Raw genomic sequence first — 25,251 nt, 5'->3', positions numbered from 1 at the left:
GAAAGGATGAGAGGGAGTGAAGGGGAGGATGGGAGGAGTTCTGGACATGGAGAGTTTAAGAACACAATAGGTCAGGCACCTGTAATCCCAGCACTTGGGAGGTCAAGATAGGAGGATGGCTTGAGCTCAGGAGTTGGAGACCAGCCTGGAAGACTTACTGAGATCTCATCTCTACTAGAAAAAAAAAATGAGCCAGGTGTGGAGGTACTCGCCTGTAGTCCCAACTACTCAGAAGACTGAGGCGGGAGATAGCTTGAGCCCAAAAGGCTGAGGCTGCAGTGAGCTGGGATCGTGCCACTGTACTCCAGCCTGGGCAACAGAGTGAAACCCTGTCTCAAAAAAACAAAAACTAAAAAAAATCCCAAAAAACAGTCCTGGGTTCCAATCCTAGCACCATGCTTTGTTAGCTGTGTAGCCTGAGGCCAGTAACTTCTCTGTGAGATTCAATTTTTCGGTCTATAAAATGGGGCTAAGAGGTGTTCCTATGTCTTCAGGTTGGTGTAAGGATTAAAGGAGATAAACTTATTGGGGGCTTAACCCAATACTTGCCATACAGTAGGCACTCATTAAATGACAATGGTGAGGATGATGAGTAGTCCATCAATAACAGCAGGATCAACACTAAAACAGTAATAATAGCACCTAACATGTATTAACGTATTTGATGCCCACAGGTATCTATAAAGTGGGAAAATTGTATTTCCATGTTACAGATGAAGCAATGGAAGCACAGGGGTTGAGTCGCTTGCCCAGGGTCACACAGCTAGGAAGTGGCAGAGCTGAGGTTTGAACCCAGACATCCTTGTACTGGAATCTGAGCTCTTAGCCTTTACCCACTATTGCCTTACTACAAAGCATATTCAAAGTTTGCAGATTCCAGGCTGGGCATGGTGGCTCATGCCTGTAAACCCAGGACTCTGGGAGGCTGAGGTGGAAGGATTGCTTGAGGCCAGGAGTTTGAGACCAGCCTGGGCAACATGGCAAAACCCCATCTCTACCAAAAATACAAAAATTAGCCCAGCTTGGTGGCGCATGCCTGTAGTCCCAGCTACTCAGGAAGATGAGGTGGGAGGATCACTTGAACAGGGAGGTGGAGGCTGTAGTGAGCTGACTGCACCACTGCACTCCAGCCGGGCAACAGACTGAGACACTGTCTCAAAAAACAAACAGCCCACGAAGTCTGCAGATTCTCTCAGAAAGGAGAGGGGTCATTGTCATTTTTTGGGATAATGAAACAGAGGCTCAGAGAGATATAGTGACTTGCCCAAGGCCACACAGCTCAGGAGAGGCAGTGCTGATTTTCTCGCCTGGTGCCTCTGACTCCAGGGCCGGAGTCTGAGTGGAAGCATCAGGGGCTCCACTCACTTGGACAGGGAGACACCACCCGGCTTGCCAATGAGGTCTTCATGGTGGAGGACAGCGTCGCTCCAGGCGATGCCAAGGAAGTCGAGGATGAGCTTGAGTGAGCGCCTGGGGTGCAGCACCAGCTGCTCGTAGTACACAGGCAGGCACTTGTCCTTGCCCACCTCCATGCACTGGGCGTACATCACCTCGATGGCCTTGTTCCACTTGGTGAGGCAGTCGCGGTAGCTGCTGAGGTCGAAGCCCGCGATGGTGACTTTGCGCGTGATCATGGAGTGCACGGAGGCTCGGCCATCCCGCACCATCAGCAGGAATTTGGAGTTGGGGAACAGGCGCGACAAGTAGACCGAGGACTTGAGCGTAAATGGGTCCTTGTTGCAGAGCACGCGGGCCGGCTCTCCGTGCTTGGCAATCACCTCCAGGATGAAGGCCTGCATGGCGGCGTCCAGCACCTCATCCGTCACCCCCGCCTCGTCCAGCCGCAGCTTCTCACGGCCAGACTTGGACCAGGCCTGGCGCATGGCCAGCACGCGCGGGATGATGCGGGTCTCCTCGCCGCAGCGCACCTCGGGGTGGGCGTCCAGCATGGCGCGCATCAACGTGGTGCCACTGCGCGGCACGCCGCCCACGAAGATGAGCGGCATGGCCTTGCCGTAGCGGTATTCCACGTGGTTGGTGCCCACCATCACCAGCTCCTCCTGCTCCGGCCGCATGGCCCCCCGGGGGCTCCGCAGGCCCGCCAGCACCGCCCGGCACTCTAGCACCTGCTGCCCCAGCTGAACCGCCAGCACCAGGACCAGGGCACAGCCAGCTGCCAGCAGCACCCTCCGCACCGACAGGCGCATGCTGGGCCGGAGGCGGGGCAGGCCCGGCCTGAGGACCCGCTTCTGGGGCTTCAGCGACAGGTTAGCTGGCAGCCCGCCAGGCTCACATCTGGGGAAAGAGGGGGACATGCATAGTCAGGAAGGTCTATGAGCTGTGAGCTCTCCAGTAACTGCAAAGCCCTGTAACTGCAAACTGCTGACATGAATGCAGAGGGCAACTTTCATAAACACTAGCTGTGTGCCTGGCACCCTACTGGGCACTTTAAAAATTTTTTTTGTTTTTTAAAGAGACGGGGTCTCACCATGTTGCCCAGGCTGCTCTTGAATTCGTGGGCTTGGGTGATCCTCCTACCTCCTCCTACCTCCTACCCAAAGTGATGGGATTACTGGCATGAGCCATCCGGTCTTTTTTTTTTTTTTTTAAATGCTGGAGTGCACTGAGTGGTGAGATCACAGCTCACTGCGGCCTCGGACTCCTGGGCTCAAGCAGTCCTCTGCCTCAGCCTCCCAAGTACCTAGGACTACAGGCACACACCACCACACCTGGCTAATTTTTAGAAACAGGGTCTCGCTTCAAGCAATCCTTCCACCTCGGCCTTCCAAAGTGCTGGGATTACAGGGGTGAGCCACAGTGTCCAGCCACTTTACCTATCTTAACTCATGGGATCTTCCAACAACCTTAGGAAGGGAGGTACTGTTATCAGCCCAAGGGATGCTACAGCCTGGCAGCCTAAGTTCAAATCCTTCTCTCCACTTCCTAGCTGTGGGACCTTGGCAGATTCCTTAATCCCTCAGCTGTTTCATTGGATCAATGGAGACAGTGATCATTATTATAAAATTTAATATCAAAATATATAATGTCAGATTCCAGCAGGTCTGCTCTATGAGGGCAGGGAGTTTTGCTGGTTTTGTTCACTGCTGTACCCCTCAACTCTTAGCACAGTGCCCGACACCTAGTAGTTGCTCAATAAATATTTCTGGAAGGCGCCTTGAGAGGCTACGTGAGAGGCTGAGATGGGAGGATCACTTGAGCCTGGGAAGTCAAGGCTGCAGTAAGCTATGATTGGGCCACCGTACTCCAACCTAGGCCACAGAGCAAGACCCTGTCTCAAAATGAGCAGAGCCTGAATGAGCCGAGCCTGGCACAGATTAAGTGCTATGAAATCATCATTGTAGAGAGAAGAAACTAAGGTACAGAAAAGTTGCTCGGTTGCCCAGCTGGGAAGCAGCCAAACCAGGGTCCACGGTTCAAACCCAGACCAGCCAGCTGTGCTTTAAATCACCACTCTGCCTCCAAGGAAAACATTTTTTCAGGAGAAGGCTGAGCATATCCTGGTCTACACTTCTTCCAGGATCATCATTCCATCATTTATTCTTCATTCACTAAAGTGCCAGGCACTGTGTTTGGTGCTGGAAACAGGACAATGGACAAGACAGCCAGGACTCTGACCTCAAGGAGCTTAGGTCCCAGCAGGAGAAGCAGATAATACACAAGGTATGGACAAACTGTGATAACTGTTTCAAAGAAATGAACAGGACACTGTGAGAGGAACCAAGGAGGGGAAGGAGGAAGGTAGTCAGGGGAGGCTTCCTGAAGGAGGTGGTATCCAAGCCAAGACCAGGATGAGAAGGAGCCGGCCATGTCTTTGCATGCGGGGAGGGTGTTACAAGCAGAGAGAAGAGAGAGTGCAAAGGCCCTTAGATGAGAAAGAGTGTGAGGTCTTCAAGAACTTGAGGCTGAGAGTGGCGGCTCACACCTGTAATCTCAGCATTTTGGAAGGCCAAAGTGGGAAGATCACTTCAGGCCAGGAGCTTGAGACCAGCCTGGGCAACTTAGTGAGACCTTGTCTCTGTGGGCATGGTAGTGCCTGCCTGCAGTCCTGGCTACTTGAGAGGCTGAGATGGGAGGATCACTTGAGCCTGGGAAGTCAAGGCTGCAGTGAGCTATGACTGGGCCACTGCACTCCAACCTAGGCAACAGAGCTAGACCCTGTCTCAAAAAAATGAAAAAAAAAAAAAAAAGGGAAAAAAAAAACTGAGAAGAGGCTGCTGGGGCTAGAGGGGGAGAGGGAAAGATGGGGCGAGGCCAGGCAGGTCCTCAGGAACAAGGGAAGGAGCTGGACTCACTCTATAGACAGCCCCTGAGGGGTGAGGATGGAGATCAGGAGGCCATGCAGGAGGCTCCTGCCCGTGTCCTGGGTAGGCTTAGGGGTGCTGGACCTTTAAGGATGATTGGGTAAGGAAGGGAGAGGACAACTTAGGACAGAATGGTGCTCCTAGGCCTGGGCTCCTCGCCCCTCCCAGGAGTTGCTGATAAAGAAGATCAGACTTCAGTGGCAATTTTTCAGGTAAGGGCTCATTTTAAAAAGCAAGGCCACACGCTCTGTCACATCCCTCAGTGACAGATCTGCCTTCCTTCCCAGATCACCCCCCAAATCCCCTGATTTTGCAACCTAAGCCCAATACAGACGGTGCAGACCCTGGCCCTGGAGGGACACTCAGCCAATCTCAGATTGTCCCAGCCATTCTCTGCCTCACCCTTGCTGTGTTTCCGAGGCTTAGTTTCCCTGACTGCCCCTCTTACCTCTTTCCAGAAGCAAAGTGAGGGCTGAAGTCTCTGGTCATTCAAGGAGTCAGGTAAGCCGGGTTCAAATCCCAGCTCTGCCACTTCCTGGCTGAATGAGCCTGGGCAAGGGACTCCTCTGAGCCTCATCTAGAAAATGGGCCTAAGAGTGTCAACCTCAAAGGGCTGTTATGAGTAGTAAGCAACCCTCAATATGGAAAATATTTAAGGAGGTACCCAGCACATAGGGAGCAATGGAAAGAATAATAGCAATTTCTTTTTTTTCTTTTTTTTTCTGTAGAGAGTCTCACTCTGTGACCCAGGCTGGTCTCAAACTACTGGCCTCAAGTGATCCTCCCACCTCAGCCTCCCAAAATGATGGGATTACAGGCATGAGCTACCCCATCTGGCCCAAGAATATTAGTGATTTCTACCATAATCATTGGTTATTTACTTATTCCAACATGTAATGGGCACCCGCTATGTGCTGGGAGCCTCAGCCTCCCAAGTCTACTCTTACTATGGACGTGTGCCTGAGAGAGACTGATGGGTTCTACCTGCCCAGGTGAGGGAAGGCCTCCTGCAGGAGGTAGCCTTCATGCAGAATTTTGAGCGGTGGGTAGGAAACAGGCAGGTGGAGAAGGGAAAGAAGGACATTCCCAGCAAAGGGAATAGCCAGTGCAGAGCCACAGGCAGGAAAGGACGCAGCATGATTGGGGAACTGAGAGTGACTTAGTGAACGGAGGGTCTGGTGGAAGCCCGTGGGAAGACAGCACGCCTCTTTGGATGTGAGGTTCCACCCAAAACCACCCAAGGACCCAGTCTGCGGCTGGGCCTATCCACCTGCAAGGGCTTGGGCTGCCTGGGCCCTCTCAGGCTATAGCAGGTAGAAAATAACCATCAAAAGGGAGGGAACACAGTCTCAGGCCTGGGGTGGAAACTGCTAAGAGACTAGGACTTCCTGGCCGTGTGGCTTGGGAGAGTCACTTCCCCCATCTTAGCCACAGTCTCTTCAGCTGCAAAATCAGGGTGGATCCACTGACCTCAGAGGCTGCTGTGAAAATGTGAGAAGCAGCTGACAAAGCAGAGATGGATCTCAGGCTGGGGTCACCGGCCTCTCTGTGCCTTGGTTAATTTCCCTCTCTTCAGAAAAACGTGCTGATGCAGTTCTGCTGAAGAGGTTGGGGCTTCATTTGTACCCTCGATTCAGGGTCTGCGATGGGGAAAGCTATTTCAGGGCTACTTCCTGGGGGGAGGTAGGCTGAACAGGACATGAAGCCATTCAGAAATTCCTGCAATGACCCCTTCTCTTCATCAGAAGCTCAGTGAAATTCTCCCGAGACCGGTGACTAGAATTCTGTCAGTTATTAGGATTTCAGTGACAGCGTCCCCACCTTGGCTAATTTTTTTTGTATTTTTAGTAGAGTTGGGGTTTCACCATGTTAGCCAGGTTGGTCTCGAACTCCTGACCTCAGGTGATCTGCCCGCCTCGGCCTCCCAAAGTGCTGGGATTACAGGTGTGAGCCAAAGCACCCGGCCAGCTTCAGCATTTTATGTTCAGCAAAGGTGTTTGCATTTATGGAGCATAAACTCTGCTAAAGCATTTTCCCTGCAATATCTAAGCTCAAAGAGATGAAGCAGCTTGTCCAAGGTTGCACAGCCAGAGTGGCAGTCCTTGATCAGACCAGGCCAAGGCTGAAGAAAAGAGCTCAAAGCAGGCAAGTCAGAAGTGAGCAGAAGACAGCAACCACCTGCAGGATGGCTTAAAAAGAAAAAGCAGGGTGACTTGGGACACAGAAAGCAGCCTGGAACCCACAAAGCAGAAAGTATAGCTTCCTGGTTACCCAGAGCTAGGGATCCCACTCTGGGAGGAGCTAGAGGGCCCAGCCCAGGGAACTAGGCCTGCCCGACCCCCTCATCACCCTGCTGGACCCTGGCAAGGGAGGCGTCCTGGCATCCTCTTGAGGATAATGGGTGAGGGCTTCTAACTTGGAGTACTACACTCCCAGGTTCAAATCTCGCTTCTGCCACTTGCCAGCTGGTGATCTGGACAAAAGATATCACTTCTCTGAGCTTCTACTTTCTTCTCCAAAAAAGGAATAATAATACCCTTTTCTCAAGGAAGCTATTCGGAAGGCCAGGGAACTCCTGTGGGGTGCTGAGAAAGCATACCCAAAACACTAACGTCAGCAGAACGGGACGCAAGAGGGTTTGGGTTCTGGCTATGCCTTGCATCTGCTCTGTGACACTGGGCAAGTCCCACGCCCACTTCGAGACTCAGCCTTCTCTCTCCTATCACCTGGAGAATCGTCTTCCTAAGAGACAAAGAAGATGCTCGTCTCTCTATGGTGCTTGCTGGGATGCAGCTTTTTCTAGTACCAGATTTCCAACCTGCTGGCTGAACAGAAACGTGAAAACCAGCCGGGGGAGCTTGCCCAGGTGCCCAGTCATGGAGGCTGGGGGCACGGAGGGGACTTTTGGAGGGTGATCTCAGGAGGGGCCAGGACTCCAGCGGAAGTTCCTTCTGGGTGTACTTACCTCCTGTGGGCATTCTCATCTCTGGGCTCCAGCTCTTGTGCCTGTGTGCCAAGGCTGTCTGCTGGCAGAGCCCTGGAGAGGCAAAGGAGATATTGCATCAGGGATGGGCACCGTGGAGAGGGACCCAGTCCCTGGCCCCTTCAAAGAGGCAGAGTGAGGGTTCAGGATCTCAAGAACACCAGACAGTGACATTTGGGAGAAGGACTCTGGAATGCAGGGGAGGCCGCTTCAGCTCAAGAGACAACAGCTGGAGTCTCAACTTACCTGCTCCTACAGGGAATGAACTGGCTCACTTCTCAGGCAGAGAGATGTGAGGTGAAGTCTGAGCTAAGGCATTGCTGCCTTAGGGAGCCCCTGGCTTATGCCAACCAGGCCTCTCCCCTCCTCTTGGCCTAGGGACCTTGGACTCCAGGAAAAGTAAATATTAACAATAAGCAACCACCACCACCACGACACACCACTATTGCCACCTGAGATGGCTGGGTATGGCTGATCAGGTTGTGGACTGCACAATTCCAAATGGTGCCATGTGCCCAGCCTACAATGAATATGCTGCCTCCTGGAATTGAACACAACATCCTACTATCACCACCTAACACTGACCAAATGCCTACCACGCAAATACCTGTGTCATTCAAACCCCAATAAAAGGAAAGTGTGATGATCCCAATTTTACAGATGAGAAAGCACGACACCAAGAGGAAGAGCAACTTACCCAAGGAATGGGTGAAAAGAGTTTCACCATCCAGACCTTCCTAACACTTCATCTCCCATGTTACAGGAACGAGGCTGTGTCCATGATGAGTCCTGGCATGTAGCCAGAATCAGGCCAAAGTGGAATCATTGTAGCTTTAGGGCAGGGTATATATATATATATATGTGTGTGTGTGTGTGTGTGTGTGTATATATATATCTTACCACTTAGGGTAGAGAATATTTTTAGTCCAATTCATACCTTTCCCCATTTTACAGATGGGACAACTGAGGCCCACAAGGAGAAATCACTTTACAGACTCACATACTGAGTCTGAAGCTAAACCTCCCGCCTGTCAGTCCTGTTTCAGGAGGTAGGGGTGATTTGGAATGCAGCTCTGGAGTTGGCCAACTCCTTGACTATATACATCCCTCCTCTGGGACTTCTCCTATTCTGTAAACAGGAGGTTTTAACCAGGGTAACAACACTTTGAAATCTCAGCTTTTTAAATCTCAGCCAGGCTTTGCGTGGTGGCTCATGCCTGTGATCCCAGCACTTTGGGAGGCAGAGGCAGAAGGATCGCTTGAGCCCAGGAGTTCGAGACCCAGCCTCGGCAACAGGGGGAGACCCAGTCTCTACAAAAAATAAAAAATTATCCAGGTGATGGTACACGCCTATAGCCCCAGCTACTTGGGAGGCTGAGATGGGAGGATTGCTTAAGCCCAGGAGGTCAAGGTTGCAGCGAGCTGTGATTGTGCCACTGTACTACAGTCTGGGCAACAGAGCAAGACCGTGTCTCAAAAAAAAAAAAAAGAAAACAAACAAGCAAACAAACTCAGCTTTTATTATTTATGCCATGATGGCAATAAACAGGCTGCAGGCTGTTGACTGCATTTCTTGGTCCTCCATTCCTTCCTATTCACTCACTCCTTTTCTCCATACCATTTTCCTATTCCTGAAATATCAGGCCAATGAGGACATCTAAACCCAGATGGAAAAGGGAACCAAGGTGTAACCACAGCAACCCAAACCCCCCAGCAGGCCACCCCCAAACTACAGACACTCAAGCCCCGGCACTCCTGGAACATGGGCGGCCAATGAGGTGAGGCCTGCTCTCTTGGCATAAATAAAACCAATTAGGAAGCAGGCGCTGGAAGCTCTTTCAGAGGCAGGATGGCTCGCCCAGCTGCCCTCAGACAGCTCTTGAAATGCCAGCGAGCCCAAGTGGCCTGCCAGCCAGGCAGCTCCCATGGCCCATGAGCACAGCCATCCCCCTCCAGGGAACACAGGCCCTTTCAGAGCAATGGGATAGGGCTGTCAGTCACTCGGAGCTGTGTATCCAACATGCAGCTCCCAGCCACACATAACTATTTAAACTCACCTTAGGTAACATTAAATACAATTAAGAATCCAGCTTCTCATCTGCACTAGCCACACTACAAGTGCCCAGAAGCCACACGTGACCAGTGGCTACTGTACCGGACAGTGCACATTTAGGAGGGGGCGGGCAAATGATGGCCCAATCCAACCCAGGGCCTGTTTTCAAAGCACCCTTGAACTAAGAATGGTTTGTAAGTTTTATCAAGGGAAGAGGGTGAAGGGAGGAGGAAGAGGAGAGAGAGGAGGAGGAGCAACAGCAACAGAAACCACAAAAACACCACAAAATTGGAAACATTTACTATCTGGACATTTATAGAAATGTGCTGACCTCTGCACAGAACATTCTCATCACGGCAGAGTGTTCTGCTGGGCAGTGCTAATTAGAGGGCAAATGAGAGGGAGGGGTGGGAGTCAAAGAGCTCTCCTTTTTTTTTGTTGTTGCTGTGGTGGTTGTTGTTGAGAGGGTGTCTCACTCTGTCCAGCCCAGGCTGGAGTGCAGTGGCATGATCTTGGCTCACTGCAGCCTTGACTTCCTTGGGCTCAGGCGATCCTCCCATCTCAGCCTCCCAAATATCCAGGACTACAGGTGCATGCCACCGTGCCTGGCTAATATTTGTATTTTTGTGTAGAGATGGGGTCCCGCTATGTTGCCCAGGCTGGTCTCAAACTCCTGAGCTCAAGCGATCCTCTTGCCTGTGCCTCTCACAGTGCTGGGACTTCACGTGTGGGCCGCTGCACCCAGCCCCTCCTTTTTTTGCAGGAGGAATATATTAAATACACAGCACCCCTGTGTATTTAACACCAAAGCAAGGGCTTTCCATGCCCTACCTGGTTTCATCCTCACATGAGCCCCATCAGACAGGTGGTGCCATGTTCTCCATTTTAAGCTAAGAAAGGCCCATGTGGGTGCAGGGTGAACATGATTCTACCACAAAGCAAAATCGCTAACAAATACAAACCACACTTAAGAAAAAAGCCAAGAAGGAAATAAGACTCAACTGCCACCAGGTAACCAGGCATGGGGTGGTGCACGCCTGTAGTCCCAGCTACTCTGGAGGTCAAGGTGGGGGGATTGCTTGAGCCCAGGAGGTTGAGGCTGCAGTGAGCTGGGATCAAGCCATTGCACTCCAGCTTGGATGACAGAGTGAGACTGCCTTAAAACAGACAAACAAACAAAAAACATTGCTACCAGGGGTGGTATTCGGGTGGTAGGTGATATTTTTCTCCTAAAAACATAACTTGATGGTGTCATCTTATTGTCTTTCCACATGATAAAATAATAAAACGACTAGTATTTTTTGAATTGTACACCATACATGTTATGGGCCCAGACTGCTTGGGTTCAAAATCCTGCTGCACCGGCTACTGGCTGAAGGACCTTGGCAAGTCACTTAGCCTCTCTGAAACTTGGTTTTCTCATCTGTAAAATGGGGATGATAATACAGGTCAAGTAGCCCTAATGCAGAATTTCAAAATCTGAAATGCTCCAAAATCCAAAACTTGTGGAGTGCCGACATGATGCTCACAGAAAACGCTCATCAGGTGTGGGCATGGTGGTTCACACCTGTAATCCCAGCACTTTTGGAAGCCGAGGTGGGAGAATCACTTAAGCTCAGGAGTTCAAGACCAGCCTGGGCTATTAATACAACGAGACCCCATCTCGAAAGGAAAGGGAAGGGGGGCAGGGGGAGGGGAGGGGAAGCGAAGAGGGGAAGGGAAAGGAAAGGGGAAAGGAAAGGAAAGGAAAGGGGAAAGGGGAAAGGAAAGGAAAGAGGAAAGGGGAAAGGAAAAGAAAAGAAAGGAAAATGAAAGAAAAGGAAAAGGAAAAGGAAAGAAAAGAAGAAAGAAAAGGAAGGAAGGAGAAAGAGGGAGAAAGAGAGAGAAAGAGAGAAAGAAAGAAAGAGAGAAAGGAAGGAAGGAAAGAAAGGAAAGAAAATGCTCAGTAGAGTATTTTGGAGTAGGGATGCTGAACTGATCAAAATAATGCAAATATTCCAAACTCGGAAAAAATTCAAGCTAGGTGTGGTAGCTCATGCCTGTAATCCCAGCACTTTGAGGGCTGAGGCAGGAGGATCGCTTGAGCCCAGGAGTTTGAGACCAGTCTGGGCAACAAACTGAGACCCCATCACTACTAAAAAAACTTTTTTTTAATTAGCCAGGTGTGGTGGTGCTTGCCTGTAGTCCCAGCTAATTGGGATGCTGAGGCAGGAGGATTACTTGAACCCAGGAGGTCAAGGTTAAAGCGAGCCATGATCATGCCACTGCACTCCCGCCTGGGTGTCAGAGGGAGACCCTGCCCCAAAACCTTTCTGGTCCCAAGCATTTCAGATAAAGGGATAGGCAACCTGTAACGCCTCCTAGAAGGGCACTTGGAAATGTGCCCCGTGCAAATGAGAAACTAGTCTTGTAGGAGTGCTGGGAAGTACAAATCAATCAGGGCATGTTGGAACAGCACCTGGCCCAGAGCAAGTGCTACCTGCCTGCTGGCTCTTGTTTTCAGCAAATCCTTGTACAGTGGGGATTTTTATCCCCATCTGAGAAGTGAAGAAATTGAAGCTCCAAGAGATGGAGTGATTAGCAGAAGCCACACAACTAGTAAGAGGAAAGGCCAGTTTCTGAATGCGGTTCTGTCTTCAAGGTGTCATCCCTAGCATGGTGTCATGCGGCTCATAAAACAGGGGCAGCAGCCAGGCACAGTGGCTCATGTCTGTAATCCTGGCACTTTGTGAGGCCGAGGTGGGCGGATCACGAGATCAGGAGATCGAGACCATCCTGACCAACACAGTGAAATCTCATCTGTACTAAAATACAAAAAATTAGCTGGGCACGGTGGCGCGTGGCTGTAATCCCAGCTACTCAGGAGGCTGAGGCAGGGGAATCGCTTGAACCCAGGAGGCAGAGGTTGCAGTGAGCCGAGATCGCGCCACTGTACTCCAGCCTGGGCAACAGAGCAAAACTCCATCTCAAAAAAAAAAAAAAAAAATTCAGATTAAGCCAGAATCAGCTGGTTGTTGGAAACAGCAGGGTTTCATTTCACCAGGTGTGGTGACTCACACCTGTAATCCCAGCACTTTGGGAGGCCGAGGCGGGCGGATCACGAAGTCAGGAGATCAAGACCATCCTGGCTAACACGGTGAAATCTCCTCTCTACTAAAAATACAATAATAATAATAATAATTAGCCGGGTGTGGTGGAACGCACCTGGGAGCTCCCAGCTACTCGGGAGGCGGAGGCAGGAGAATCACTTGAACCTGGGAGGCAGAGGTTGCAGTGAGCCAAGATCGCACCACTGCACTCCAGCCTGGGTGACAGAGCAAGACTCCATCTCAAACAACAACAACAACAACAAAAACAGGCAGCAGGAGACCATGGGAGGGGACTTTGCTCCCTCTTTCCATTGACCCTGAAAAGCCCCTGGAAGGGAGGGGGCTAATCAATCTAAGAGATCCCCTTAGACTCAGATTCATTCATTCCACCAATGTTTACTGAGCAAGTACCATGTGCAGGGCCCTGCTCAACATACTGGGATACATCAAAGGCAGCAGACAAAGGTCCCTGCCTTCATAGAGCTGACATTCCAGTGGGGAGCCAAGAAACCAGTGTGTGAGACAATGACACCAGTGATAAAGGCTCAGAAGCAAATGCCCATGATGAGAGGTCGAGGCATTCCACAGGGGTTAAAGAAGGAAAGAAGGGGGTGACATTTGCACTGAGACCACACCGAGTTTTGGCTCAAATCTATACGAACTTTCTAAATCATCATTTCTCCAAGCTCAGCAGATCAGGAGGTTCCCAAGAGAAAAGCAGCAGGGGGGCAGGGAGAGGACAACAGCAAGAAGCTGGCAGCGCACAAAGCCGGCTCGGGAGGTCACTGCACTTACAGAGTGGCCCTGGAGCAGGGCCCAGTGCCCACGTGCTCAGGCTCAGCCATCAGCCCTGCGATTCCTCCCCATGGGAACCAGCTTCCAACATTCCATTGCCATGGCTATTCCCAACCCTACCGGACCACGCTGACCACACCACCTCCCACCCACCATGCTCCAACCTTCTGCAGAGCTGGGAGATGCAGGTCTCTTGGGCAGGGTCCCTGGGAATCAGGGACCTCTGAGCTATTACAGGGGGAAGCCAGCCAAGAAAGCCCTCCAGATTTCAATGGGGTGAGAGTAGGGGAAAAATAATTCTGAAGCTCTGGACACTGCTTGAGCATAAAAAGCATGCAGAGTGGTTCAAGAGGGAAGAAGGGCAGGGAGGCTGGCATGCAGCCTTAAAAATACTAGCTCAGGCCGGGCACACAGGCTCACGCCAGGCACAGTGGCTCATGCCTATAATCCCGGCACTTTGGGAGGCTGAGGGGGATGGATTGCTAGAGGAAAGGAGTTTGCGACCATCCTGGACAATAAGACGAAACTCTCTCTCTACACAAATTAGCTGGGTGTGATGATATACACCTATAGTCCCAGCTACTTGGGAGGCTGAGGTGGGAGGATGGCTTGAGCCTGGGAGGCAGAGGTTGCAGTGAGCCAAGATCACACTGCTGTACTCCAATCTGGGTGACAGAGAGAGATTCTGCCTAAAAAAAAACAAAAACAAAAAACAAAAAAACAACAAACAAATAAAAACATTAGTTCAGACTTAGAGCACTTATTATATACCAGGCACTGAGCTAAGAGTTTTACATATATCATTGCATTTTGTCTTAACCATTGACCCTATTTGACCCTCCCTTATTAAACCATCCATTTCCAGGGGCTCAGAGATGTAAAGAGACCTGCCCAAGGCCATGCAAGCTGGTAGGCAGGGGAGCTAGAAGGAAAACCCAAGTCTCTCTCTTTCCAGAGCCTGTGCTCTCCTCCCTGTCTTGTTTTGCATTTTTTCACCTAAAACCATCAAAGCAGGGTCAGCCTCCCACTGAGAGGCCCAGTTCAGCACTCTGTTAAGGACTAGCCGGGGGTGGGGATTGATGAGGCTGGGGGGTCACATCCTGGCTCCCTCACTCAGAGGCTGGGTGTCCTGGGTCAATCTGGGCAGCTCTTTGCGCCTCAGTGTTCTCATCTGAGAAATGGGAACAACACCTAGAAGAGTGCCATGGGAACGATGTAACTTCCATCAAGCCAGGCAGAGCCAGCATGAGAAAACTATTACCATTTAATTTTTTCCTTTTCTTTTCTCTTTTTTTTTTTTTTTTTTGAGACAGGGTCTTGCTCAGTACCCCAAGCTAGAATACAGTGGTGCAATCATGGCTCACTGCAGCCTCAAACACCTGGACTCAAGAGAATTCTCCCATCTCAGCCTCCCAAGTAGCTAGTGTGCCACCACGCCCAGCTAATGTTTTACTTTTTTGTAGAAACGGGGTCTTAATACATTGTCCAAGCTGGTCTCAAACTCCTGGGCTCAAGTAATCCTCCTGCCTGGGCCTTTCAAAGTGCTGAGATCACAGGCATGGGCCACTACGCCTGGCCGCCTTTTTTTTTTTTTTTTTGAGATGGAGTCTCGCTCTGTCGCCCAGGCTGGAGTGCAGTGGAGCGATCTCAGCTCACTGCAAGCTCCGCCTCCCGGGTTCAGGCCATTCTCCTGCCTTAGCCTCCCGAGTAGCTGGGACTACAGGCACACCACATCTGGCTAATTTTTTGTATTTTTAGTAGAGACGGGGTTTCACCATGTTAGCCAGGATGGTCTTGATCTCCTGACCTAGTGATCCGCCCGTCTCAGCTTCCCAAAGTGCTGGGATTACAGGTGTGAGCCACCGCGCCCGGCCGCCTGGCCGCCTTTTTATGTTATGATCAATCATTACAGCACATGGATAAAGACTGGCAGGGACATACACAAACTAAGGAATGTGTGGTCCAGTCAGGTGGGGTCAGGACTGACTTTTTTTCCCTGTTCTTCGTCATTAGAGTCAAAAATGCACAGTTGGCCCTGTACATTTTGACTCTCAATGACAACCCTGGAGGGTGGGCAGTATTATTAGTCACGTTTTACAGAAGGGGAAACTGAGGCTTAGAGAGGTGAAATGCTTTGTTGGAGGTCACACAGATGGTAACTGATTGAGTCTGAACTGGAAGTCAGGCTATCTGATGCCAGAACCCAAACTGTTTCCCCAACGTTTGACGACCCTGCTTTATCATCTCTCTTGGGGGTGGGCAAGCTTCTGTGAAGTCATAAAACCCATGTTTTTGGCTCTGTGGACCACAAGAGCTCCAATGCGACTTTGCAACTATAATGCAAACAACCAAGATGACACATACATGAAGACATGTGGCTATGTTCCGATAAGACTAGTTACAAAAACAGGCGGTGAGCTAGATTTGTCCCGTGGGCATAGTTTGCCAGCCCCCTTATCTATATCACGAAAAGACACTATCAGTCAGGCGCAGTGGCTCATGCCTGTAATCCCAGCACTTTGGGAGGCCAAGACAGGCAGATTACCTGAGGTCAGGAGTTCGAGACCAGCCTGGCCAACATGGTGATACTCCATCTCTACTAAAAATACAAAAATTAGCCGGGTGTGGTGGCAGGTGCCTGTAGTCCCAGCTCCTCGAGAGGCTGAGGCAGGAGAAATGCTTGAACCCGGGAGGCAGAGGTCGCAGTGAGCCGAGATTATGCCATTGCACTCCAGCCTGGGTGACAAGAGCGAAACTCCGTCTAAAAAAAAAAAAAAAGACACGCTCAGCAGCACCTGCCCTCAGTGCAACCTGGGCAAACTCACAGAGCACAAATACAGTGAGCCGAGGTGGAAGCCAGTTTGGTTCTGGGACTTATCTCAGTAGGGACTGTGGGAGGACCCAGGTGGCCAGCCTTTGGTAAGAGAAAAATGTACAATTCGGGAAAACAAACAGCTGATTGAAAAGAAAAAGAAGTGCACACTCATGCATGGGGAATCATCCAGCATCCTGTCTGTTGCCACGTAAGGACTAGCAGAGGCTTGTGTATGCCTGGCAGTCTTTTTTTTTTTTTTTTTAAAGAGACAGGATCTCCTTCTGTCTCCAAGGCTGGAGTGCAGCGGCATGATCATTGTTCACTGCAGCCTTGAAACTCCTGGTCTCAAATGGTCTGCCTGCCCCAGCCTGCCAAGTAGCAGGGACTACAGGCAAGTGCCACCACGCCCAGTTAATTTTTTATTTTTGTGGAGAGGGGGTCCCACTATGTTGCCCAGGCTGGTCTGAGTTTAATCCTCCCACCTCAGTCTCCCAAAGTGCTTGGATTATAGGCATGAGCCACTGTACCTGGCTGGCAGTTTTATATACAGTCGCCCCTCGGTATCATAGGGGACTGATTACAGAATCCACCTCGAATACCAAGATACAGGATGTTCAAGTCGCTTATATAAAATGATGTAATATTTGCATATAACCTACACGTATCCTCCCATATACTTTAAATCAGTGCTAGATCAATTATACTACCTAATACAATGTAAATGCTATGTAGGCAGTTGTTACACCGTATTGTTTAGAGAACAATCACAGGACAAAAAAAGTCCTGTTCATGTTCAGTACAGATGCAACCACCCATTTTTTCCCGAATATTTTCGATCACTGTTGGCTGAATCCTCGCATGCAGGACCCATGAAGACAGAGAGCCAACTATATATTTTGACCCTAATGACAGCCTTGGAGGGTAGGCACTATTACGATTAGCCACGTTTTACAGAAGGAGAAACTGAGGCTGAGAGAGGTGAAGTGCTTGTTGAAGATCACACAGATGGTAACTGGCTGAGTCTGATCTGGAACTCAGGTCCCTCTGATGCCAGAACCCAAGCTCTTAACTACCTCTTCCAAATCTCGACCCCACCCCATACACAGATGGGGAAGCTATGTGCCCCAGGTCAGACAGCTGCTCAGAGTAGTGCCTGGCTCAGACTCCTGGACCATCTCCCAGTCTTGCCCCCGGCACCTGGCACAGCCCCTGCTCTGGACTTCCTGCCCAGAAACACAGAAGGCCCCGGCCTGGTAAAGAAGGCAAACAAGAAAGGGCCAGCGTGATCTTGCAGGGACCGGTGCTCCCTGAGCCCTCACCCCCAGCTGCCATGGGATCCCGTCTCCACTCCTCTGCCCAGAAGCTGTCAGAGGTGGGGGACTGAACACAGGGGCAGGAATCCTCCACACCTGGCTGATTCCTAGCAATGCAGCCCTGGGTTGGGGGTCAGTGGGGAGGTGTTATCTAACTACTTTGTGCCTCACTTTCCTCATCTATGAAATGGGGAGGCCATTAGCACTTGTGCAGATGAAATAAACTTGCAGTGGCTCATGCCTGTAATCCCAGCACTTTGGGAGGCTGAGGCGGGCGAATCACCTGGGGTCAGGAGTTCAAGACCAGCCTGGCCAACATGGTGAAACCCTGTCTCTGCTAAAAATATAGAAATTAGCCAGGCATGGTGGTGAATGCCTGTAATCCCAGCTACTTGGGAGACTGAAGCATAAGAATTGCTTGAACCCAGGAGGAGGAGGTTGCAGTGAGCCAAGATGGCGGTGCCGCTGCACTCCAGCCTAGGTGACACAGCAAGACTCTGTCTCAAAACAAATAAATAAACTCACATAAAGCACTCAGAACAGAGCTTTGTTACTACCAGACTGTTATTCCTTCCCTTTAGGGTGGTGGTTAAACTTTGGTGTGCTTCTGAATAGCCCAAAACTGTTAAAAGGCCGATTCCCTGGGGCCTGCCCTCAAATATTCTGATTTGGAAGAGACAAGGTGGAGCTGAGGGCATCTGCATTTTAACAAGGGCTGCCGCCCCTTGCCCCCTCTCTATGAAATACCGCTTAGGGTACTGAACTCAGTGTTTTAGTAGGCTGGTGCAAAAGTAATGCAGTTTTTGCCACTGAAAGTAATATCAAAGACCACAATTACTTTTGCACCAGCCTAACTGTTTACTGGCTTCCCACCTGGGCCAGGCTCAGGAATACAATCGCCGTGGAGTACAGGGGTCAGGAGTGTAGACCTAAAGTTGGACAGACGCAGGGTGCAATCTTGGTGTGGTCACTCACCAGCGGCCTTGAGCCAGTGACTTCTTGTCTCTGAGCCTCACTCACCTGTTATGAAGTTTAACATTTCCAAAATAAATCTGAAAATGGCATCTACCTCCTGGAGCTGTCGTGAGGCTGACAAAGAGTGTGAGCCCAGAGGCATCAGCTACAATTCTGTACCATTATTTACTAGGACAGACACAGCCTGCCCATGAGTGTCACGGCCATTGAGCCAGCAGACAAGCAACCCAGTGGGATGGATGCCCAGACAGACTGGGGTGTGCAAGAGGCGGTGGGAGCACGTTCAGGGCATGCTGGAGCACCCGGTGCCACGTCCTGTCCAGAAGACCTAATAACACCCAACAGACAGGCACCACCACAAAGCGGCATCCACTCCCACTGCTGGCCTCCCACGGCAACCCTGTGGGGGAGAAAGCCCCTCTCTGGCTGGATCATGAATAAGAAATCCAGAGGGGGGAATGGGCTGGTCTCGAACTCCTGGCCTCAGGTGATCCACCCTGCTGCACCTGGCAGCTCCACGACTACTGTAGTTTATCACCTATGTTGTCACCTGGAGGAGATGTTAAACTAGGGTCAATAAAGACGTAATGTTTCCCCCCATCCAAATTCCTAGGCCCCCGAATGCAGCCTGGGACCCCAATTAAGAATCACTGCCAGGAATGGGCTGCTCACACTCACACAGCAGGTGTGGGGCAGCATCAGGACTCAAACCCAGATCTAATGGGTTCTTCCACCATTTTGTGCCATGGATCCCTTCAACCATCTGGTGAAATCCATGGGCCCTTCCCAGAATAATGCTTTTTAGTGGCTATCTGCTCCTTTTATTAAAGCAATCAATAACAAGACCTAGTAGCAGACAGAATAATCAATGTCAGCTGCATGCAGTGATAAGTAGACACATCTGTGGCACCTAAAATGTGATATAAAAACATGCGCCAGGCACAGTGGCTCATGCCTGTAATCCCAGCACTTTGGGAGACTGAGGTGGGCAGATCACCTGAGGTCACGAGTTCAAGACCAGCCTGGCCAACATGGTGAAACTCCATCTCTACTAAAAATACAAAACAAATTAGGCGGGCATGGTGGCAGGTGCCTGTAATCCCAGCTACTTGGTAGGCTGAAGCAGGAGAATCATTTGAACCCGGGGGGCAGAGGTTGCAGTGAGCCGAGATCGCGTCACTGCACTCCAGCCTGGGTGACAAGAGTGAAACTCCACCTCAAAAAAAAAAGTGTGGTTTCTATTGGTGATGCAAGTGCTGCCACTACTACTGTAATTTATCACCTATGTTGTCACCTGGAGGAGATGTTAAACTAGGGTCAATAAAGATGTAATGTTTCACCCCATCCAAATTCCTAGGCCCTCCAATGCAGCCTGGGACCCCAATTAAGAATCGCTGCCAGCATCTGGCTCCGTTATGAACACAAATCTATGGCTGTTGGGGCCAAGGAGCCGTGGTCCTGCCTCAGAGGGGTCTAGACTCATCTTCCCTCCCATTCCTGCCCATTTCCTCGCTCCACCATCAAACATAAGAGCAGCAGGGATTTGCACCAGAAACACTTGACGGCATATTGTGGAGCATGGTTTGCATGTTCTGATTTTATTTTAAGAAGTAAAAGTGGCCAGGAGCAGCGGCTCACGCCTGTGATCCCAGCTGCTCACAAAGCTGAAGCAGGAAGGCATCTTGAGCCCAGGAATTTGAGACCCAGCCTGCGGCTATCAACATAGCAAGACCCAAATATAAGTAGGTAGGAGATGACAACTGTTATAAAAGAACCAAGGTTCCTCTCCACGCTGGCATCACACGCTGGCATGTGACCTTGGCCACTAAGTTAGCAGTGTGAAGGCCATCAGGGACCAAAGTGGGGGTGACCCTGGCACAGACACTGTACACATGGCCCTGAGGGAAAGCAAACATCCGCAGCGGATGAGGGGAGGCACAGGCAGGTGGACAGAGTCCCACGCCGCCAGCCAGCCCGGGTGTGCACCTGCGTCTGCCCCAGACCCTTGGCAACATCACCTCCACTCTCTGGGCCTGAGTTTCCTCATCTGTAAAGTGGACCCAATAATTCTTACTAGCAGTGCTGCTATGAGGATTACGTGAGATAGGGGCTTAAACAAGGGAAAGACGAGAGGGCTGTGGCTAATGCCTTGTAGCTCTTCTATAACTGTGGCTCCCGTCTGAATCTACTGATGAGAAATCAGCAGTGGTGGGGAGGAAAAGCGGGGAAAGGAGACTGGCAAGCCCTAAACTGTGCCAGGCTTTGAATGCCAGGTAAGGAGCTTGGAGTTATCCTGGGAACAGTGGGAAATTGTGAGCATTGGTCTGGTTTGTGACCTGGGAGGGACGCAGGCTCTCTTTGGTATAGGATGCCTTAAAAGACAAGGGCTGGAGGCCAGGTGATAGCTGCTGGGGGACCCAGGGAGCCATCTCAAAGAAATGAGATGGGGCCAGGCATGGTGGCCCATGTCTGTAATCTCAGCACTTTGGGAGGCTGAGGAGGGAGGGTTGCTTGAGCTCTGGAGTTGAAGACCAGCCTGGGCAACGTAGTAAGGCTCTGTCTCTACAAAAAATTAAAAGTTAGCCAGGTGTGGTGGCATGCTCCTGTACTCCCAACTACTTGGGAGGCTGAGGCCAGAGGATCACTTGGGCCCAGGAGGTCAAGGCTGCAGTGAGCCGTGATCACACCACTGTACTCTGGCCTGGTTGACAGAGGGAGACTTGTCTCCAATTTTTTTGGAGACGAAGTCTCCCTCTCTTGCCCAGACTGGAGTGCAATGGAGCGATCTCAGCTCACTGCAACTACCATCTCCCGGGTTCAAATGATTCTCCTGCCTCAGCCTCCTGAGTAGCTGGGATTACAGGCACTTGCCACAACACCGGCTAATGTTTTGTATTTTTAGTAGAGACGGGGTTTCATCACGTTGACTAGGCTGGTCTCCAACTCCTGACCTCAAGTGATCTGCCTGCCTCGGCCTCCCAAAGTGCTGGGATTACAGGCATGAGCCACTGCGCCTGGCCTCAAAAAAAAAAAAAAAAAAAAATTTAAAAAGGAGGGAGATGGGAGGAGAGAAGGGAGACAGCAGCAAAGGAGACAATGTGGGCAGCAGGCGGATGTGACATGGAGAGATCCCCCTACTCTAGTCCTCACACATGACTCACTGGCTGGACGGACAAATCATAACTTCTCTCTGGGTGGGCTTGCTGGTCTCGCCTGTCAGATGAGGAGACACAGAGAAGGAAGGGACAGAGTGGTGGGGCCACCCTAGGGAGAGCAAAAGGCTCGCCTGGCAGGGCGGGAACAGGGTGAGGTAAGCAAGGCATCGTCCTTGAGCACAAAAACTCAAGGGGGTGCCAAAAAACGCAGTAACCAAGATCAATAGTGTTTCAATGCAATCTTTTTTAGATTAGTGGAAAAAAATCCACGACAAAAAAAAAGTGTTTAAATAAATAGGACACATGATGTTGTGCTGTGCTAAGCCATACTGGAGCCAAGGCAGAAAGAAAAAAATCAGTAATACTGATCCTGACATTATTTACAATTTTTATATGTTGTTTTTCATGGATATTTTTGCATTTAGATTGTTTTATAACAGCTTTACTGAGGGACAATGCACATATCATGTAACTCACCTATTTAAAGCGTACAGTTCATGGGCCGGCCGCAGTGGCTCACGCCTGTAATCCCAACACTATGGGAGGCCGAGGTGGATGGATCACCTGAGGTTAGGAGTTCGAGATCAGCCTAGCCAACATGGTAAAACCCCATCTCTACTAAAAATACAAAAATTCACAGGGTGCAGTGGCAGGTGCCTGTCATCCCAGCTACTCAGGAGGCTGAGGCAGGAGAATCACTTGAACTTGGGAGGCAGCGGTTGCAGTGAGCCGAGATCGCGCCACTGCGCTCTAGCCTGGACAACAGATCGAGACTCCGTCTCAATAAATAAATAAATAAATAAATAAATAAATAAATAAATAAATAAAGTGTACAGTTCAATGGTCGTTAGTATAATCACAGAGTTTAGTGTATTCACAGGTTTCTAGCATATTCAGAGTAGTACACTCACAGAGTTTTCATATAGTCACAGTCAATTTTGCAATATTTTCATCACCCAAAGACAAACCTCGTACCCTTAGGTATCAAACTCTAACGCCGTTCTCCTCCCGGCCCCAGGAGACCACTACACTACTTTCCGTCTCTATGAGTTCGCCTGTTTTGAACATTTCATAAAAATGGATTCACACAAAGCCTGCTCTTTAATGACCAGCTTTTTCCACTTAGCATGCTCTGTTCCAGGTTCATCCGTTAGTTTTGATTTTTCAAATTTTGCATTAAAATATTATCTTGTTCACTTGATCATCCCCTGCTGCCTAGGGCTCTCCCAGGTCAAACCCCGGTTTCTGCAAACCCCCATTTAACAGCATGGGTCTATTCACACCTTCACCCTGGAGCCAGGGAGCTTGGGGCCCCCAGAAACCTCCTAGCCCGGGCAGCAGGGCCTTCTAGGAGCCTCTGAGGAAATCCACAGTGTGGCAGACCAGGCATAGGAGCATATCATATCAATGTATATGTATCATATACATATCAACGCTGTAATACGATATAAAATAAGAGAAGATGATTTCTAGATTTGATGCATAACTTTGGATCCTTGAGCTCTGGAATGCAGAGCCAGCAGTGGCCTCAGAGAAAGCCTGGGCAAGCTCAGAAAGGAGAGTGTGGCCAAGGTCACACAGCAAGTTAATGGCATGGCCAGGCCTGAACACCTGGCTGGGTTCTTCCCATGCACCCAGAGGCCTTCTCTGCTGGCATCATGCTGGCTTGCTCTTCTAACAAGATTAGGTATGACGGCCTCCTGGTTAAAGTGTGGCTCCAGAGTCAGGCTACAGATGCTGGCTACAGAGCTACAAGACCTTGGGCAAAAGACACTTAACCTCTGTGGGCATCAGTTTCCTCCTTTGTAAAATGAGAATCATATTACAGCAGTGCCCTATGACTGTTGTAAGGATTAAATAAGATACTGCATGTGAAGCACTCAGTTTCACGCCTAGCAAACAGCAGGTACTCCAGGTCCTATTATCATCATTACTATTATTAGTATCTGGAATCTAGCAATCTCATGGAGAGTCCTTTGTAGGACATGGAATGCTATCCCAGCAGGCACAGGAAGGAAAATTTAGGCTTAGGTACTAGGGAGCCATGGCAGGTGTTTGAGCAGTGGGTGAGCAGCACGACTTTGAAGCTGCATAGGGCTGGCAGTCAGTCCAGTACCCACCCACAGGGGACATCTCTGCCAAGGTCCTTCCTCGCCGGCTCCAAATCCCTGGCAGTCCTCCCAGTGCTGCTGGACAAAGCCAGAGCACAACTCCCACAGGCTTCACCCCCTGACATCTCCAGCCTTGTCTGCTTCCTGGGTGCCAGCCGGGCTGGTGAACACCAAGCAGTCAACAAGCTGGGGGACTTGAAGCAGCTCACACAGCCTCAATCCACAGATACAAAGACCAGGAGGCCCAGAGGCCCGGCAGGGGTCACAGGATGGCAGAGGAGAAACTGTTCCTACTTTAGAGTCATGAAGGCAAGCCTAGCTCCTCCTTTGCTGTGTGACCTTGGGCAAGTCCCTTTCCCTCTCTGAGCTCCAGTCTGCCCATATGCAAGAAGGTCTTATCTGCTTCTGTATGCTTAGGGGCTGCTGGAGAGATGCAACACAATAAAACAACAATGGTGTCCTTTGGCGGCACCCTCACCATGAGCCAGACACCATGCTGAACGCTCCAGGTGTGTAACTTCACTAAATCCTCACAGCTGTACAAGCCAGTCCATGTACCTTTCTACTTTTAAGACGCACTTAATTGCCCAACTCACAGGTATAATCGCCATATTAAAAACTGGAGAGAGAAGGCATCAGTCTCTTTGGAATAAAAGATCCAATCCTTTGTTCTTCCCCCTTTTCTGAGAGGTAACTGCTGTTGATTAGTTTGGAGGGGAGCCATCCACACTTGCTTTTTCTTTTTTCTTTTTTTTTTTTTTTGAGACTGACTCTCACCCTGTCACCCAGGCTGGAGTGCAATGGGGCTATCTCAGTTCACAGCAAACCCCGCCTCCCAAGTTTAAGCAATTCTCCTGCCTCAGTTTCCCAAGTAGCTGGGATTACAGACATGCGCCACCATGCCCAGCTAATTTTGTACTTTTAGTAGAGACAGGGTTTTACCATGTTGGTAAACATGGTAAAGGTAAGGCCTTTACCTTGTTTGGTAAGGCTGGTCACAAACTCTCGACCTTAAGTGATGTGCCCGCCTCAGCCTCCCAAAGTGCTGGGACCAGGGGAGATTTTGCCATTCAGGGAACCACTGGTAATGTCCAGAGATAGTTTTGGTTGTTACAATTAGGGATCATCTCATGGGTAGAGCCCATGGATGCTGCTAAACATCTTACAATGCCCAGGTAGCCCCCAGCACAAAGAATCATCCAGTCCCAAATGTCAGTCATGCCAAGGTTAAGAAGCCCTGGATTCTACATAGCCTCCTGAAACTGGCTGGGTTCACTCAACACGAGGTCTTTCCGTGTCAGCATCTTTGCACTACCATCCAGTAAACATTGCTTGAACACCTACTGTGTTCTAGCACCAGGGCCAAATCAGTAAACAAGACAAAGCCCCAGCTTTCAGAGGGCACTGATATCCTTGCAGAAGACAAGACACATCAACATGCAGCACCTTGATGGACCTCCCTCCCTCTTTTTTTTTTTTTTTTTTGAGACGGAGTCTCGCTCTGTCGCCCAGGCTGGGGTGCAGTGGCTGGATCTCAGCTCACTGCAAGCTCTGTCTCCCGGGTTCACGCCATTCTCTTGCCTCAGCCTCCCAAGTAGCTGGGACTACAGGCACCTGCCACCATGCCTGGCTAACTTTTT

At 50.3% G+C, this 25,251-nt stretch overlaps 1 protein-coding gene across 17 annotated transcripts in view; it reads right to left on the bottom strand.

The window, feature by feature from the left end:
• The window catches only part of TPST2 (tyrosylprotein sulfotransferase 2), a 63,314-nt gene that overhangs the window by 11,620 nt on the left and 26,443 nt on the right, over positions 1-25,251 (bottom strand). For 5 of the 17 annotated variants that reach the window (XR_002515342.2, XR_001892182.2, XR_652739.3 and 2 more), the window contains exons 1-3: positions 7,288-7,333; positions 4,314-4,406; positions 1,366-2,295 (exon numbers count right to left, since the gene is read on the bottom strand). Coding sequence is in view for 12 of the 17 variants with exons in the window: in XM_031656387.1 (XP_031512247.1) it covers positions 1,366-2,295; positions 4,314-4,406; positions 4,771-4,811 (1,064 nt within the window). In the remaining 5 variants the exon portion in view is untranslated. Of the gene's footprint in view, positions 1-1,365; positions 2,296-4,313; positions 4,407-4,770; positions 4,900-6,921; positions 7,065-7,287; positions 7,360-13,242; positions 13,837-25,251 lie in introns of those variants that run through there. The other 12 variants (XM_031656391.1, XM_031656392.1, XM_021921424.2 and 9 more) reach the window with 10 other exon arrangements.

This window comes from Papio anubis, chromosome 16 (assembly GCF_008728515.1).
Source record: "Papio anubis isolate 15944 chromosome 16, Panubis1.0, whole genome shotgun sequence".
NCBI classification, from domain to species: domain Eukaryota; kingdom Metazoa; phylum Chordata; class Mammalia; order Primates; family Cercopithecidae; genus Papio; species Papio anubis.
Note: the sequence above shows the minus strand (reverse complement) of the source record. Positions and strands in the feature narration are given on the sequence as shown.